Source organism: Carassius auratus, unplaced genomic scaffold, assembly GCF_003368295.1.
Source record: "Carassius auratus strain Wakin unplaced genomic scaffold, ASM336829v1 scaf_tig00006580, whole genome shotgun sequence".
Lineage (NCBI taxonomy): Eukaryota > Metazoa > Chordata > Actinopteri > Cypriniformes > Cyprinidae > Carassius > Carassius auratus.
Window position 1 is genome coordinate 59,627 of NW_020523769.1, and position 20,060 is coordinate 79,686.

General features: G+C 34.6%; 1 protein-coding gene across 1 annotated transcript in view; it reads left to right on the forward strand.

Annotated features, from left to right (window-relative positions):
- Positions 1–17,726, forward strand: part of LOC113071226 (S1 RNA-binding domain-containing protein 1-like) — a 29,561-nt gene extending 11,835 nt beyond the window's left edge. The window contains exons 14-17 of the mRNA XM_026244592.1: positions 574–681; positions 10,402–10,493; positions 13,250–13,332; positions 17,625–17,726. Of these exons, the coding sequence (XP_026100377.1) occupies positions 574–681; positions 10,402–10,493; positions 13,250–13,332; positions 17,625–17,654 (313 nt within the window). The 3' untranslated portion in view covers positions 17,655–17,726. The remainder of the gene's footprint in view (positions 1–573; positions 682–10,401; positions 10,494–13,249; positions 13,333–17,624) is intronic.
- The last annotated feature ends 2,334 nt before the right edge of the window (positions 17,727–20,060 follow it).

Consider the following 20,060-nt stretch of genomic DNA (forward strand, 5'->3'; position numbering starts at 1 on the left):
GATAACAGTTTTTAAATCAAAATACTGTAAAAACAGCAATATTGTGAAATATTACAATTTAAAGTAACTCTTTTTCTATTTGAATATATTTTCAGTTGTAAATTATTCTTGTGGTGGCAAAATAAAATTTCAGTTATTTCAGCTAACAATATTTTTTGCTTCTTAATATTTTGGGGGACACACTACTATTTAAAAGTTTGGGGTAAGAACGTTTTAAAAAATTAATTAAATAATACATTAGTATTTGGCAAATTTATCTAAAGTAACCATAAAGACATTTATAATGTTACGAATCCTGAAAAAGCACTGAAGAAAAAAGTAATGTCCCTGTTATTTCTGCTTTGCCATCACAGAAATAAATTATATTTTCAAATATATTTAAAAAGGAAAACAGTTATTTTACATTGCAATAATATTCTACAAATTTTTTTTTTTTTTTTTTTAAGTTGAAATGAATGCAGCCTTTGTGAGCATAAAATACGTCTTTAAAAAGCTCTTTAAACATCTTAATTATTTCAAACCTTTGACCTATATGGTGTATATATTTGAGTAACTTATTTTTTTCCCCCACAGCTGTCAAACAATTGTAATAGGAAATGGCAAAGCATGCAGGGAGACCGAGGCCTTCTTTACAGACCTAATTAAACAACACTTCTTCAAGCCCATCGATGTGTCCTACTGGTATGGCATTTCTCTTTTTTAAAAACCGAGCAGTGAACAGTACAGCAGATGTTGTTCTTCTGAGAGTTGCTCAGCAGTTATTGGCTTTGGTGTAGAGATGAAAACTGCATTTATTTGAGGTCACATCAGGCTCCTGTACATTCTTAGTGCAACTGCAGCTTGAAATTTGAAAATGTTTAATCAATAAACACCACTAAGAGCGAAAATAGCAACCGTCAAGCAAGGTACGCAGAAAAGGAGCAAAGGAAATGGTGCCGGTCTGGAATGTGTTACTCTTGCGAGTTTTAAATGGTATCTGGACCTTGTTTGACTGCCTCTAATTAAAAACAAATATTTCTCACCATCCTTCAAACCAAACCAGTCCGATGTGTTCTCATCCAACCCAAATAAAGACTAGATCTGGGATTGTCTCTCTCTCCATCTAGCTAGACTCGTGTTTGTTGACTTTTGGTTCTGACTGGAGAGCTGCCCAGAACCGCTCTGAAGTGGCCGTTTATGGTGTACACTGATGGCGGTTTTCATTACAGCTCTCCGCATCCCTCAGCGCGGCTCAGATGGGTTGCCAGGTCTGTCTCAGTAGTTCTCAGCAGAGCATGATGTGTCAAACTTGACATCCAAGGCGCTCCACAAGTGGATCCATTTCAACCTCCATTCTAAAATGAAAGTGGAAGATTTGAGATCTCCACATTGGCAGTGCAACATCGGTTGGCAAGCCAGGGTGTGCCAGACAGTTTGAACTCTGTTTCCAGTCGTGGTAGTCACAGACAAGTATTTGTAGAAACAGGGTGCTAGTTGAAATAAATGTCACTTATAAAATTGCATTCTAAATGATCCCTTAAGTGGAGAAATGGATATGCTAACTTCACTTGTGTGAAATGCTCAGACATTCCACAAAGAAATAGCAAGTGGTTACATTTGTATGAAAGCATTATTTCACATTTAACAAACAAATATCCACAGGTACACTTTAAAAGTAGTTGGTTAAAAGGGGCATATAATACTTTTTATTTTAATTTCTAACATATAACAAATTCCACATATAAAAAATAATAATAGTCAGATATTCAAATAATTCAGGGTTTATGCTAGTTGAAAACATGCATATATCTGACTTTTGTTCATTGTACACTACAATTTAAAACTTAAATTTAAGTGTTTTAGACTTTTTAATGGTTTTTAATATATAAATAAATAAATATCTCATGTTCAAAAATGAAAAATAATTGATTTCTGTTTTAGAATATTTTAAAATGTCAATATTTATTGTGGTGGCAAAGATGTTTTTTCAGCAGCCATTACTCCAGTCTTTAGTGTCACATGATCCTTCAGAAATCATTCTAATATGCTGACTTGCTGCTTAAGAAACATTTTCTTTAGTATCAGAGTTGACAGTTGTGCTGCTTATTTTTTTGTCTAAACTGATACTTTAAGTACAAAAAAATAAGTACAACAATATTTTTCTATTATTTATTTTACAATTTAATGTGTCCTTGCTAAGTAAAAGTATATTTGTAATATTATAAGTAAAACAGAACAAAACAACTGAACCCAAACTTTAGAGTAATAGTGTAGATATGTTTTTGGGTGTATGTGTGTTTGGAAATGTGTAACTACACCACAGTGTTTCTTCTTCTAACACATCATTCATTCCCTTTTAAAAGTTCATCTCCACAGTGCACTTTGTACATCACTAGTCAATTAAACTTCATTTGCACCTTCTGCTATCTGTCTCCCCACTCTTCAGTTTATTCAGACATAAAACATCATCCGTTGCCCCCCCGTCTACTGTCACTTGCTCCCCTCCTTCTGTCCCGACGTCCCCGCTAGCTGTCTCCTGTCCTTTCTTTCGCCTTACTGCTCCAGAGGAATGACAGGCGGTGCCGGCAGACTGTATGCGGTATTGAGCCTGCGGGATGAGCAGCGCAGCTCTCAGCGACCTGCTGCTCTTTATTTAAATGAAGAGACTTTAGCCTGTTGAGTTTGTGGGGTTGTTCCTTGAGCAATACTGGGATAATTAATCACCTCTTGACATTTTCATTTGGTTCTTTCTTTCTATAATAAGGCCTTTTTCGGCTGAGGCCTTGGATGCTCTTTTAAAGAAATAGGAAATAATTGTTTATACAGAAATCTTAAGTTAAAGTTCTTAATTTATGGCACCGATTTACCTAAAACAAGGGAACTGAATAAAAGTAAAAAAGCAAACAAATTCTTAATTTGTGGCCACAAATATATTCCTTGTCTGCATCATCTTATGTGCAGGACTCCGTTCACACACACTTTAACAGTTTACTGCAGTTTATGCTTGAAGTTATTTACCTATAGCAGCTACTGAATTGGAAATCTTGCAAAAATGTATACAAAGCTTATTTTAGTTGCCAAATAAGGTGAATAATATTCACTATATTTCAATTTTATATTAAATATTGTATTTTTGTGGTATTAATAATGAGTAATAAAAAATACTAACAAGCATGCACAGAATCTACATTCAGTGGCCACATCTGTTTTGCTCATATACAGTATTTTAGCTAGTTTGTTAATGCTTTCACATTTTCCATCCACACTTTTGTTAAAGTGAGTGTATATGTATGTGGTGTGGTCTCTGTTGGGATTGTTTGCACATCACCTGTGCTGTAGGTTGAGCAGCCCACATGAGTGATGAGGAGATGACCTCTCATTGAACTTTGTAGTTGTTTGGCCTAGTTGAGTCTGCTCCAATATATTAGCTGAGATTTCCACAGTGCTTTGAGTCTCTCCTCTGGAACCCATCCGTGGTGCCCTCCTCTGTTACACCACTCTGTACCATCAGGCCCTTTTATCCTTCTAGTCCAATACAATGATTTAAACTGGTATTAATTATGAGTAAAGCTACAGATGATTGGCTGTGAACTTGGGGAGGGAGATTCCTGGAATACAATCTCTGACTGTATGTGTGTACATCAGTATTTGTGTGTGCACACTGCATTTTTTCTTTCCTTCTCATGACTAAGACATGCTCAAATGGCCACCAACATGAATCAGATCCAAGATGACCCACTAAAAGTTGACCTTGGCTGGTATGGTATCTTTACACTGCTGGCAGAAACCATTGGGGCTTTGGTCATGGATTTGTCATAGTTATGTTGTACAGATTTGGGTTAGGGGTTCAGTACATATTCTGTGCCATTGCTGTTTGTTCATAAAATGAGTTTCGAGCACTTGTTCCTAAAGTGAGTGTGGTTTGTTCATTATGTATTATAAATTGTCTCCCGTCTAAGGAATATGTTAAATGTTCTGCTCTGACTCTAGTCATTGCTGTTGTCTGGTCCTGACTTTGCCTCTCGCCCCTGAAGGACAAAATGACATGTATCTTGCTTAACGAGGGAGTCTGTAGTGTTCCTGACTGTCAGGACAGTGATCCTGACACTGAGCTATGGCTACAGACTGACTGGACAGCTCTGTCAGTTCTTAAGGTTGAAGACCACCCTTCTCCCCTCAGGCTGGCTCTCTGCCACCAGCCGGCCAGTCTCTGGTCATTAGACTCACTTTACAGAGGAACACAGAATTACAGGAGCTCTCTCCTCTATCCCTTTTATTTTTCCTTCAGTACACACTGTTGCTGGGATCAGTTGTTAAGCTTGACTGCTTCAGTCTTAACAGGAAAGAAATGATTGATTTCTGTAAATTATAAATAGATGAGTTATTATTATTATTATTATTATTATTATTATTTTCATACTTTTACCCTGAGCAAGCTGTCTGTAAAGGGCGTTGTATTACACATATAAGCATGTATAAGAAATAAATATATAAAATTATTAATTATGTAAATGCATGCTATTCATCCTAAACATAATAATAATAATATAAACATGGTATTTATTATTATTATTATTATTATTATTATTATTATACTTTTTACCAGGTGCAAACTGGCTGTAAAGGGCATTGAATTATTTACATAAGCTTGTATAAGAAATGAACATATAAATAAAATCATTAAATGTAAATGCAAGCTATTAATAATAATAATAATAATAATAATAATTACTGCTATCTAATATTGATTTATTATAACTGGTAGTACTAGTATTATGTAAGCTGTTAATAATAATTATTATTTTATTTTTATATTATTTATTATTTATATGTGCATAAATTATATGTTTATTTATTTATTTCATATATGCCGATGTATGATTGAATACATGTCCTTTACAGTCAAAGCGCTCCTGGTAAAGTGAAATCACTTTTTGCTGTAAGGTCTTGGATGACTAGAGTTTTGCATCAGGGAAGTTTGTCCTTTGAGGAGGATTCTGGGTAGGGTGATTAGGACAGTGAGGAACGAGGAGGAAAATTTGCCAGTCACAGGCCCATGGCTAATGGCTCATTGAGGGATAGATGTCCGCAACACAGAGGACAGCCAGAACCAGTGGCTCCATGAGCAACTGTCTTGAGCCCCCTAATTTTGATTGACTGCTGTTAATACATTGAAATGTATGTTAATGTCTGCACTTGGTTGACAGTGATGTGTCTTGAAGTGATGTTAGTGTGTGCCATCTTATATTTGTTGTTAGGTTGTTCTTAGCATCAAAAAGTAAAGCATTTAGCATTTAAAAAGTAGGATCTCTTTTTGATCTAATACATCTATTCCAAATATATGTATTTACAGTGGTTTTTGCAGTTCATTTTTTCAAAGAGTTATATTGGTTAGGAAACACACTCACCAGTATGACATAGTAATCCCAATAGGAGTGTTTTATAGATTTATAGCTATCACAATGAACAATTAAAGTTTATTAATATACTATTAATATAGTTTTTGCCTAAATCTAGGCATTTTCAGTTTGCTAAAAAAAAATAGCAATTTGTTACATATATTACAGCTGATTTGTGGTGTTGTATATGCACTACTGTTCAAAAGTTTGGGGAAAGATTTTTTTTTTAAATATATATTTTGCTCCACTAATTTTCCTATTATTGAACCAAAAATACAGTTAAACCATAATATTGTCTGCTATTTTAATATATCAGAGATGTTTAATCCTGTGATTGCAAAGCTGAATTCTCAACAGTCCTCAGTGCCACGTGATTCTTCAGAAATAGTTTAGTGCTCAAATAACATTTATTATCAATGTTGAGAACAGTGAGTGCTGCTGAAATGCTTCCTTTTTGAGTCGAATGTTCAATAGAACAGCATAAAAAAAAGAAAAAAAAAAGCTTTTGTAACATAATTGTCTTTACTGTCACTTTCCTTGCAGAATTACAATTGTATAATTTTTTTTCAATCATAAATTATATAAAATTGCATATGTTATAAAAACTCTTTTCTTATTTATAATAAGAAATTTTGGCATCTATAGTATGAGTATATCAGACATTTTAGCTTACTCTCAATGCTTTCTTGCATTTAACATAAAGTATCCAGAAGAACGGACATGAATACTGCAGTGTCACTCCCAATCCGGCTCGTGCTGATTGATCTGTGGCAGCCAAGCATGAGATCAAGCAAGCGGGCCGCTTGAAAGTTTTCATTGCCTTAAACCCAGATGCCAAATTCCCATTTGTCAATTTCTAATCTAATGATCTCTTGTGATGTCAGAACAACTGGAAGCAATCCCCACCAGTGAAGTTTTTACATGCTGCACATTTCACGCCTCATTTACTTGTGTTTGGCCGTTTTAGGTCGTAGTTTATAGCTCCTTGGAGTATAGAAAAAGAAAATGCAAGCAACATAAAAACATGGAAACCTCAATTCCACATCTGCATATATGAAGCAGGCTTCCAATGAAACTGAAAACTAAGATATGGAAACCTCTGGGATATCCTTTTTTGGGCTACACTTGCGTTTTTTGAATTGCTAGTTCCAGTCCACAGTGTAAACCTTCAAATCTCAACAATATTCTTGGTTAGGTTCAGTATTCTTGGGTAAACCTGTACATTTTCCTGTATGCTACATGAGAAAACATCCCGTAACCTGGCCCGCTGACACTCTGCTGCCCAGTTCTTTAGGTGTTTAAGGCAGGAAGGGGAGTTGAGGGGGTGATGAACATCTGCCACCAGTTTGACATGAGTGGCTGTGAGGTTTTGCTCTTTTCAGACTTGTGTGGTGGTGGCAGCAGATTGAATGTGCTGTTAACTGCGCCTCCACACTCTTCCTCAGGCACAGAGCCTGAGACTGACGGCCTTTGACACCTGCCATTTTGGCCCTTTTCTAGGCAAAAAATGTGACAGGGTTTAGACTTGGCATTGGCTTGATATCTGATGATTGTTTTTTCTGTTTTGGGAATCCCTTCGGTCCGCTGACTCTGAGTAATTGGCCAACATAGTTATATATATATTAGGGATGTTCATTTTAACTGGTTAACTGTTAACTGACCGTTAAGAATTTTGACCGATTAATACAATTAAGTTAAATGGTTTAATTTATTACATTTTTGTAATGTATCAAAATTTTTAAAAAGGTTTGCTGTATGGTTAAAATATGTTATGCGTAAAAAACATAAGTCACGTATAAGTAGTCGCATTTTATTATTTCTTTCAGAAATAGGGCTAATGATTACACAAAATTTAAATTAACAGTATTTAGAAAAGAACATGAATTAAAACTAGGCCTTTCAGATGTTATAGCAGTAAAAACGACAAACCAAAATGAGTTCATTTAGGCTAAAACGAAACTGAAACCAACGTTGGGTCTCTCATTTGACACAAATAAAATGTTTCCATATTCACAATGTATTTGAATGACAATTTGTAATTTATTATGTACTTCACTCACATTCCAATATCCAAAATGTTTTACATAACATCATGACGGTACGGTGTTAACACTTAACAGCACAGGTTTTACTACATATTTAAACTGAGCGGTGTTTTTTTTTTCAAATGTTTGACTGACTGTATTTTATTATGATAATGAACAGGCTGTATTGTCAAGGTTGCAAAGCTTAACTGTGTGCACGCATGCAGTGCCAGCACAATTACTTGAGATTTTCAGTCAAAGCAACTTCATCTTTTAGTCAAAGATAATCGCTCAGAATTGGAATTGTTAATCTACCATCTCTATGTTTGTGGTCAGTAAGACTTTTTTAAAATTGAATAATTTTGTTCCACAATGATGCATTCAATTGATAAAAAATAACAGTAAAACATTTGTGACATTACAAAAGATTTCTATTTCAAATAAATACTGTTATTTTGCAATTTCAGCTTATCAAAGAATCATTAAGAACATACCAGTTTTCACAAAAATATTAACAAGCACAATGTTTAAAATAGATGAGTTATGTTACATTAAAATTGTAATAATATTCGACAATATTAACATTTTATTGTAATTTGGTGTTCTAGTAAATGTGGCCATTATGAACTTAAGAAAATTCATGCAAGTTTTTTTTTTTATTTATTTATTTTTATTTTATAAATCTTACCAAACCCAGACTTTTGACCGGTTGAGTATGTATGACAGGTTTTTATTTTTAATGTTTTTTTTTTTTAATGAATAACATTTCCCATTGTTTCACATCCCATGTATAAAAAAAAAATGTAATCAAAAATTCTTGAGTGGTATTTGATTTTACTGAGTAAACTGTATTTTTGTATTTTAGAATGTAAACATTTTTACAAAAATACAATTTACTCCTGTCAGGTTAAAAAAATCACATGAACTGTAGTGCTGATTCACCTAATAATGTACAGAAAAACACTTTCATTGTGTGCAATGTTGACTTTTATTTTGTCCAAATTTGACCAGTATTATCAAGAACAGTGGACTTCTGTCAACTGCGGTGAGGATATCTCTTCGCCCTGCAGGCAGATCTGATGAATGCATTTAATTAGAACATGTGTTTAGGGGGCAAGTATCAAAGTATGTATCCATCTCCTGGTGTCACCCGGTGGTCATGGACATCGGAAGTGGGAGATGGACCAGCCTGGAGGATGATGACAAACACTGAGAAACACCGTTACTTACAGTTAGAGGGGCACCGGCCATGACTTTGCCCAGAGTCTCTCATAGAGACATGATAGTCCCCAAAGTGTGAGTGTATTTGGGTGTGAGTAACTGAGTGAGTGACTGTCAGACCTCAGGGTCATCAAGTCATCTGCAGCACTTGCAGGCTGGTTTTGTCTTTGTTCTTATGTCTTGGTGTCCACTCGAGCTGGGCCTTCTGCAAGTTCAGCCGTGCCCTTAATGAAGAGAAGTGGTTGGTGGATGGGTTGTGTATCGGTGTCAGAATGGTTCAGGGCTTGTATCTATTATCTCTTGCAGCCTTTTTGATTTAATAAATTACAATTCATTTATTTAGGCTATGTGGTTTATTCATCATAAATAATACATAATTTAATATTTATCCAGTTTTATATTTATATAATTAAGTTTCATTTTAATGTTTATCAAGGTTGGCATGTGTTTCTTTCTTAATTTGTTAATAATCCCACTAATAACCTGCTCCACCTTGACCCCAAGGTCATATGCCAGGGCTTGTTAGTACCGTTATCATGCGATGTGTCAGATGTGGGATGGAGAGGGAGGAGGAGGAGGGAAAGGCTCTGGGAAAATGAGGACACCAGTCAAACTGGAGGTCCGTGTCACAAAGCCTCTGCGTTCTGTCATGAGTATGATGACACTAATTGGCAAAGTTACCAAAGGAGCCCTTAGGCACCAATAGAGAGGCAGCAAATGTAATGGAGGCTGCAGTGGGGATCTGCCCTAATTTGTAGGGTCATTCTGAACTGGTGATAATGATGTACAGAGCACATTTATCCCTGCTGATGTTTACAGAGAGAGGTCAGTTAAGAACTAAGCCGTTGAGAAGGAATATATATATATAGTTTTTTAAATTTCATAATGATATGATAATATTAATAAAAATTCTATGAAATGCATTATTATAATAATAATAATAATAATAATAATAATAATAATTATTATTATTATTTTTATTATTATAATTATAATTATAAAGAAGTTGCATGCACTGGTCAGTTTTCCAGCAGGAGCATTTAAAATCTATTTTTAGTTTTGTCAAAAATACCATTAGCAGCAAACACGTTTCCATTATGTCCTCTAGATGGCAGTATTGACCCATGATTTCACTTATTCCTTGGTCCATTAGATCAGTGTTTCCCAACTGGGGTGCCATGTTCAAAATCCTTTAAGATTTGTTAAATTGCTAAAATGTTTTAAAAATTATATATATATTATTTATTTATATTTATTTATTTATATATTTTTTTTTTTACAAATAATAATGCTTTGCTAAATTAGAAAAAAAAAAGATTATAAAAATTTTAAATATTTGGTCAGTAGTAGATTTTGGTCAGTAGATTTTTCAATATAATTTCTGCAGTATTAAAAAAATTCCTCTGAATACCTGTAAATAGTTTACATTTGTTTGAGTGGCAGAAACCAGTCATAACATCCCAATAACCTCCTGAGCTCAGAACATTTTTCTTTGTTTCTTTTTTCTCATTAGTTTAAGAAAAAAAATTTAAATAAAAAATATATAACAGAAAATTGCTGTTTATTATGAGTTTGTCATCCGAGCATTGCTGTTTACTCTAAACTTCGGTGCCTGCAGTATCAACTACAAGCTTTCTATGGAAATGTATTTAAATTGAGTCTTTGGTCTGTCACCTTGTAGACGTACTGAGGGAGCTTCATAAGTTCACTGGGGTCTTCATGAGGTTACCGCTTTGATTTACTTGGAAATGTGCTTCAGTGTGTCTCTGTTGTTTCAGTATAACAGATGAAGCAGGAGCGTCCATCTACAGTGTGAGTCCAGAGGCTGTTAAAGAGATGCCTGACATGGATCCCAACTTAAGGAGTGCAGGTGATTTACATATTCCTTCTTTCATGCTTTCAGAACCGTGATCAACCTTATGTTTTTTTTATTGTTTTTATTTATTTTTTATTTATAAAAAAAAAATGGTCAGGTGCCGTAATTGAGAGAATACCAGATATTTGCATAATGCAATTTAATGGTTATGAATCAGACAAACACAAAATCCTAAGTCAAAGAAGCACCTACTTTTAGTAATAACCCATTATCAACTGTTGATATGGCTGTCGGGAGATTTGAACATTTTTGTCATTAATCGCCCATCTGCCAGTGCTAACAGTCTTAAAAAATATATAAAAAAAAAATTGAAAAGATGATTTAAAAATAAAATATATCAATTATAAAAAATATTTAAGATGACAAAACTATATAAAACTATATAAAAACTATATAAAATAAATTAATATTATAATCGCAATTAAAGATATAAAAAATTGCAATATTTTGACAATAGTTATTGACCCTGTAGTGCTAAAGATGGTTTTATGAGATGGTTTAAGATTTTGCAAACATACAGCCTTGTACACATGAATGTCAAAGCTTTTATATTTTCCAGTGCCAAGAATCCTCGTCTTCAGTCGCACTGGCCTTATCTGTCAGTCCAATTCAGCTCCCAGTCAACCAGACCTTTACTTGCCATTTCAGTCAACCCTGTCTCCTTCGTCTGAAACAGACTCACTGTTTTCTGTAGGCCACATTCATGTCTCCAGTGGTCAATACATGGATTTCAGAAGCAGTGACAGTACTTTTGGAAATAGTCTTTCACAGTCTATCAAACCATTTCGATTCACTTCTCTCTGTGTCTGTCATACCCATTAGATATTTTTTCTGTGAAACAGAACTTTCTGTAAAAAAGGTTTGCCTGTGTTCAGACCACACATGCACCCTCTCTTACTCCTCCAGAAATAAAAAAAAAAGCAAGGCGAAAACTTTGGAAATCGCTCAAACGTTCTCAAAAACAGGATCTGAGAATTATACCAGACTTCCTCTATAAAAGCATTAAATCAATATGGGATTAAACATAAATTTTCCTCTGGTCAAGTGCAAGAGCAAACTAGGGAGCTATATTTATCGCTTTTATGAAAGGCGTAAGAAATTGGACTGTCTTTTGTGGGTTGTGTGTAAATGTGTAGTGTTTTGTGTTTCATGCATCAACACTGCTACATTATTACTAGCATATAAATAATTCAATCATGACTAATCATGTATATTGTTTTTATGTCAATGAATTAATTTTTTGACTAATTATCATTCATAGATATATCAATTATTATATGTCCTGCTAAAATTGCTTGCTCATTATATGACTCCTCCTGCTCTGATCCACAAAGGTGCTCATACTTTGAGGACAATTTTTTGTAGAGGTAGTGGTTGTCTGTGTACAGATCGAGGTGGATGTGCTGCCTGAAGTGGGTGCTTGTGGATGGAGGTTTTGAGGTGGCTTTCTGGAGCGTGATCACCAAGCCTCACTCTCTGCGTCTCCACATTGAACTCTGTGGGAAATTGCTGCCTGTAATAATATTTGGAAAAGGATGGAGTTTCAGCTCAGGCCTTGTACAGCGCACACAAAAGCACTTCTCTCCACTCTCTGTAATGTGGAGGTTGTGCTTGGGCAGAAAACCACGCAATGGCTCACAATCTGTCCTGTGAGTCGCTCTCTGACTCTCGCACATATGGTCGAGTAAAGATGAAAATCTGACTTTCATTTGCTGACCCTCAACAAGACTAGATAAAGCTAATGGAACAAGTGTGCTAAACTGCTTATGTTCATTTCATTTTATAATATTGTGTTTGGCTGGTCACATTTCCTGGGATAAGTTAGGTTCAAGTTTTTCTGATTTGGGTTTTTATTTGTCTTTAATTGAGTTCTTATTTGACCAGACCTCTCTTAGCTGGCCCATGTTTTTGCCTGTCTTCGACAATTTACTAAGAAAGGGGGATTCATAAGTGAGTGTGTCTATTATTGGCTGTGTTTCTCTCTTTCTCTCTGACAGATGTGAGGGCTTATTCATCTGTAGCCTGGTCTGTTAAATGATCTTTTCATTTGTTCACAGTTTCTACATAGATTATTTCAGCCTTAATTTAGCTTTTTTTTGCTTTATTGTTAACTTTATACTTTTGTTAACTGACATAATGTAAATAATAAAGATTATTTTATAATCAATGATTATTAATATTTGTGTATACACATTTTTTGGCATATATTTAACAATATTATGTGGTCACATTTACATTGACTGCTGAATAGTTTTGTATAAAAGCACTTGTTTCCACTACTGGATTATACAAAAAACAAACAAACAAATAAATAGTTAATTGCAAATTTTTATCCAACAACTTTTTTTTTTTTTTTTTTTTACTCCCAATTTTCGGATTTATGTGTGGTCTTTTGTAAAATAAATAAAAATAATTTGATTTGTGAATCGCAATTACCTTTTTATTTTATTCTTTGGTGGAAACGGGCTTCCATTGTTAAATACTTCAGTCATATATTTCAAATCTTGTTTATTAATATAATCTGTTAAACTGTGATTAGTGCAGTAGATTCCACACAAGCCTTTGCATGATTTAAATAGTCTAATTTGCATAGATTTAATGCTCATGTGAGCCTAATTTATTCTTAATTAAGTCTGTGGGTTTATTAAAGTGTAAATGTTGTTCTCATGAGACATTCATTATTATATTTGAGCAGTAACCACACATAATGGTGAGATGATTTCCTCTTGTGTTGTTTTCTTTGTCCTCAGTGTCGATTGGGAGGCGTGTTCAGGACCCTTTAGCGGAGCTCATTAAGATCGACCCCAAACACATTGGTATCGGCACTTACCAGGTGAGTCAGGTGACATTCAGTCTGATAAGAAACTAGTTTTATGCATCTCCTAATAATAATGGGTTGTTAGTTTGTTATACAAGGCCAGGGGTTTTACTTCAGTAATGTTTAAACTGTCTTTATGCCAACAGTTGAGTGTCCTCTCACATAATGCGGCGTATATGATGTTGTGTCTGGCTCTGCTCTTGATCCAACGAAATGTTCAAAGTAATTGTAGGCACATTCCCAACTTTCTAAGCCAGGCTCTGATTTTTAGTTTTGAGTAATAGCAGTTTCAAACAGAAGTCAGCTGGACTAGAGAGCTAATCCTGTCTCTAACTGTTTGCTTTTGCAGTCTCATATTATGAGTAATCCATTTTTCTCCAGAAATTAATTCTACTATGATTCCCAGTAGCATCATATGTTGACTCAAGGCTGGGCCTGATTTGTATTTTTTCCTTCTGGCTCTGACTTTTCATCTTTCTGTTTTTCTCTAGCTGTCCTGCATGCTTGATTTCTCTCTCCTGCCCTCTGCTGCCCTTTTTTTAACATCAAGACTATGCAGAACCTCTTGTTGAAATATAAGAGAGCTTTTGTTTTGTTTTATGATTCACCAAACTTAATTTAACTACAATTCTGGGAGGAGTAAGATTTAATTTTTTTTCTTTTGCATATATATATATATATATATATATATATATATATATGTATATATATATATATATATATATATATATATATATATATATGTGTGTGTGTGTGTGTGTGCTTCCTTCAAAAAGATATTATGGAACAAATGTATTTATGAGGATAAGAACCAAATCAGCATATTAGAATGATTTCTGAAGGATCATGTGACACCGGAGTAATGGCTGCTCAAAATTCAACTTTACTTTACGTTTGAATTGCCTTTTATTTTAAATGGAACCAGAAAACAGTTATATTTAAATAATATTTTACAATATATTTATTTTTAGTGTATTTTTATTATTATTAAATAAATACATTATTGATGCGCAAAAGAAAACAAAATATCTTACTCCTCCCAGAATTGTAGTTAAATTAAGTTTGGTGAATCTTAAAACAAAACAAAACTCCAAGCTTAAATGCAATTTGTTGTTAAATCTAGAATTGGGCAAAGTAGATTGTTAAAGGTAAACTTGTAAACTTATTCCACTGCAACATCGGAGCCATTTAAGGAGAGGAAATTGCAAAAGGATCAATATCACATGCTTCTCACTGCCAGCTTTTTGACCCAAAAAACGAATGCACACAGGTTTATGTTAGCAGAGTATCAAGAGTCACCTCACACTGTGTGAGTGTTGTCTAGTGTGTATCACAGCGACCCCCTGCACGTCTGTCAGCACTTAGCGTTTATTTACCCTGCCACATAATCTGAGCAACACATGATGCCTCTCCACTGCATTGACATGCTGAGTGATAAGTGTGTTTGTGTGTGTGCATGTGAGAGGGGTTTACTATTATATATATATATATATATATATATATATATATATATATATATATATATATATGATGTTACAGAATATATAATTACATGTTTTGAGTGATGGGAAAAAGGTGTTTTACCTGTAAGTTTGGAGCAAAGTTTGCCTTTAGTGGTTGTCTCTGTTTAGACCTCACTAACTGTGTGTGTGTGTGTGTGTGGGTAAGACTGTGTATAAATTACTTAATTATGTGAATTTATAAATTACAACAAATAATTAGGGACAATAAGATTAGGGTTGCACAGCCAATATTGAATTTCTGGCTGATACCAATAAGCTATAATTAATGTTATTGCTGATATTTGTTTTATATAATTATTTCTCTCTCTCTCTCTCTCTCTCTAGTAATTCAGTATGAAAATGGATATTTATTTTGAGATTAGTACTAATTATTGGTGTTTCTAAATATTAACTTAAAGGGATACTCCACCCCAAAATGAAAATGTTGTCATTAATCACTTACCCTCATGTCGTTCCAAACTTGTAAAAGCTTTGTTCGTCTTCGGAACAAAATTAAAGATATTTTTGGATTAAAACCTTGTCTTGTCAACACATTCACATTGACTGCCAAGTAAATAACACTGTCAAGGTCCAGAAAAGTATGAAAAACATCGTCAGAATAGTCCATCTGCCATAAATGGTTCGACTGTTACATTATGAAGTGATGAGAATACTTTTTGTATGAGAAGAAAAAAAAAGAAAGACTTTATTCAACAATTCGTCTCCTCTGTTTCTCTCCACATCATGTTATTGCCATTTTGGAGAATATGAGCTGAACTCAAACTGCGCAAGCTCTTCTGTGTCAGCCAAGCTGCACGGATGCACTGTTTTCATTTAAATCAAAGCATAAATACACGTAAGAAACATATCCGTGTGGCGCAGCTGACACACCGACGAGTTTAAGCTGCCTGCATTCAGCCCATATTCTCCAAAATGGCACTGCAGTGATGTGGAGAGAATCGGAGGAGACGAATTGTTAAAAAAAGTCACTATATTTGTTTTCTTCATCTTCAAAAAGTATTCTTGTCGCTTCATAAAATTAAGATTGAACCACTGATGGCAGATGGACTTTCATACTTTTCTGGACCTTGACTCTGTTATTTACTTGGCAGTGAATGGGACAGTCACAAGCCTCCCGGTTTCATCCAAAATGTCTTAAATTATGTTCCGAACATGAACGAATCTTTTATGGATTTGGCAAGACATGGGGGTAAGTGATTAATGACAAAATGTTTATTTTGGGGTGGAGTATCTCTTTAAGTGAAATGCAGTTGACAGAAGCAATATACATGTAAATATATTTGAATGAGCATGTACAGTTAATTAAATAACATAATATTGTTTCACAACATATAAATCCAACAGAGACGATACAGATAGATAAAATATGATCAATATAGATATAGTGTATATCTCCAAATAAAATCTAAAATATTATATCAATAAAAAAATATTTAATAACACTTTAGTATAGGGACCAGTTATCACTATAAACCAGTTGCTTATTAGCATGACTATTAATAACATATTATCTTTTTATTGGTATAAATATTCTGTATGACTATATTCTACATCCCTAATCCTACCCAATGCCTAAACTTAGCAACTACCTTACTAACTCTTAATAAGCAGCAAATTAGGAGTTTGTCAAGGCTAAAGTCATAGTTAATGGTTTGTTAATAGCAAGAATTGGACTTTAAAATAAAGTATAACCACTAATTCTATGAAGAATTTATGATACGATATACAGTAACATTATGAAGTGAGTGGAAGTGTTTGCTGCTGAGCTGAATTTGAATTCGTTCTCTGTCACCTTCATAACACTTTTGATCGCCCTCTATTGTTACTTTTTTTGTCCTGGTGTTCCATCTAGTCGAAGTGGGTGGGACCTCTAAAGTTTAGGTTTATATAGTTAACTGTCAATCACTGAGACATAGGTGGAGAGTGTTCAAGTTTCCCAACTGCTTAAAGCTCCCAGAGGGCACATTTTACCATTTTACCCAGCTGTGAGAGAAAACACCATACACACCCCCGGATATTAAGGAAACTGTCACTCTCCTTGATGCACTTTCCCATGTGTTTTCAAGTCCAGACATTTAAACCAGCAAAAAAACCATTATTTATTAATTATTTAACCTTTCTTTATTATTACATTATGTTAGTCAGTGTTTAAGTTTTTCTGAACACATGCAGAAATATGCGTATGTTAGGTTGTACTTGAAAATGTTTGTTCACACAAGGACCACTATTGATCACACAGCTTTAGAATATAGTCTTGTTTTCACACTGTTTATTGCATGTTCAGAACACCAATAAACAATCTCTTTGTAAAAAAAAAAAAAAAAAAAAAAATCAGTTTTCGAAGAAGGTTCAGAAGGTTGTGTAGTGAAAAAGCAGCAGTGATGTCACTCCTGAAGGCTTTCTCTATTTAATGGGTCTGCTGAGATTGTCCCTCAGGGTAAAACGGAAGAGAGCGAAAGGTATTGACTGACAGGAGGCTGATTGATAATGATTGATAGCTGAGTCCATTTTCACGTGGGAAAAAGGAAGAGTTGTGCACTCTGCTGAGCACCTTCTTTCATTCAGTCTGATCTAGCTGTGTTTTTGCATGATAAATCTTTTACTTATGTGACTCTTAATTAATTTTCTCTCCTGGGTAAAGTCTATGAGAATTATTCTTTATCTTTTTGTCTAAGGGCTGTTCACATTTGTAGCAAACCTCGTACGTGTTGTTTCTCATGACTTCAGTGAGTGAGTCCAGTAGTGCAGTGTGCGTGGGTGCGACTCTCAATGTCTGTTTGACAGGTGTTTACTGACTCCAGAGCTGGTCTCTAGGCTTCACCTGAGGTAAAGGAAAGATGGAGCAGAGTGTAGGTGAGAAAAGTGTCAGAATTAGTCGTTAAAATTTCAGCTCACTGCCAGGAAACTGCATCATCTGATTTGCTGCCAGAATGCTTTTTAAGAGTTAATGCATAATGTTTTTAGTGGAACAAAGCAAGCTTTGAATAATTCTTATATAAAAATAGTGTTTTTAATGCCTCAAAGTCATGGAAATTTCTGTAGTGATTATATATTTATTTTTTCTATTGCTGCTTTATGCTAAAATATTTCATTGACTACATTTTGAGCTTGTATAGAGATTTATTTACTTTTTTGTAGTCTAATCTTTTTTTATTAAAATTTACTTATTCATTTGAATAAAGTTTGCATTAAGTTGATCAAAAGTTACAATAAATATATTGCAAATAATTGTTTTTTTTTGCTTTCTATTTATTATATATAACATTTAAACATTAAAAGAGCAAGCAGTTATTTTTCCTATTTTTTTTTTTCAAATAAAGATAGATATTGATTGCATAAGAGATTTTAAAATCTCAAAAATGTTTAACATTAATATATGTTCAAAACAACAAGATTTAAGGATGTCTGAGATGACCTTGCAGGCAAGACAAGACTGCACATTTAAAAAAATTGTATGTCGTAGATAGAAATTGTAGCCTGTTTTAAGGAGGATTTAACAGAACTTCTGCTCTGTCAGGCCTCACAATTTTTACGCTGCTGTCAAGACATCTTTTAGCCGTTTTCAGATGCCTTGTTTGGAGCTTTTGTGTTTTGCTGAAAATGTAGGTCTCTGGTTACACAGGAGGCAGAGGTTTGGGAGGTATGTAAAGGGATCTCCCCAGTCTAACATCTTTGTGTGTTCAGCTCTCTCTGGGAAGTGTGTTTTCAGAGCCTGCAGCTGGTTAGATCTGCATTGGGTCATGAGGGCGGGGAAAGGAGAGAGGAACTGATTGACGTCTCGGAGTGGCAGCTTTTCGTCAAAAAAAACCCTGTTAACTGGGCTGAGTGTGGACAGACACACTTTGTTCTGTCACTGGAGCCTATCCAAGCCAAACAGGACCTCGCACCTGAATTTAATCTTGTGGTTTGTGTGAGCCTGTGTGTTTTTGTGCGTCCGTGCATGTGTGCGTGATTGGGTTGGAGACTTCGCCATGGCTCTGCTGAGCTTGGTGAGGCAATGTAATTGCGTATTTGTGTTACCACTGGCCCATCCCCTGCTCTATACCTGGCATGACGGGGTCCGGGATACGAGTCTGTTCAAACAGAGGGCAGGTTTAAAAACTATGTGAACTCCCACCACATTTCTTCACCTATTCCCCAATGCTTTAATTGAGTTTTGGTTGTTTTGTCTTCAGGGTTACCACACCGCTAAGCCATGTCAGAGCTCAGCTGTCAGCCGCTCTTCCTACTGTGAGCGAGGAGCAGAGAGTGCGGCTCATGTGTTTGAAGACAGATGGAAAGCTTAATATCGGCTTTAGGCTTTCTCAGGCCCTGCTGGAGATGTTGGTTTGATTCTTAACGTATGCTTTACCAGATCCAGCTTAGTTTTACACTTACTAATCGAAATGGTTATGCAGTCTTCGATATATCCAGTAGGATTGACAGGAGATTGGAGAGATGAAAGCTGAAGCCTTTTTCAACAGTCACTACTGGAAACATTCAATGTGTCTAGGTTGATATCTCAAATATGACCGCAACAATTTCAGCCCATGTTTACCTTCTTGTTCAGCTTTGTTCAATTTGTCCTCAAGTGATTGAAGTGTTTTTGAAGCCTTGAAGGGATAGACCATGCAAAAATAAATACTTTTATTATTGGCTGACTCTTATATGCAGTGTTGGGGAGTAACTAGTTACATGTAACAGAATTTAATTGCAAAATAAATGTAACTGTAATGTATTATAGTTACTGAGATGTTAAATGTTTCAAAAGGATTAATAGTTGAAAACATTCATTAGAAATTTAGTAAAGTACTCAAAATGTAATCAGTTACATTGATATAGGGTAACACTTTATTTTAAGGTGTCTGTGTTACACTTGTTACATATACTTTTATAAAACATGTACTATTATAATAACAATAAATTATGCACAATTACATGCATGTTTCTTAAACCAAACACTAATCCTAACCCTAACCATATAGTAAGTACATATTACTCAGTACTTAAATGTATAATTGTATTGAAACAAGCAAACCTTAAAATAAAGTGTAAGCTAATTAATAATAGTTACACTACTTATTACATTTTAAATGGGGTAGCTTGTAATATGTAACCAATTACATTTCCAAAGTAACCCTCCCAACACTGCCCTTGTGTCATTCCTTTCTTCTGCAGAAAAAACAAAAGATTTTGAAGAATGTTGGTAACCAAACTGTTTTGATGACCCATGTCTTCCAC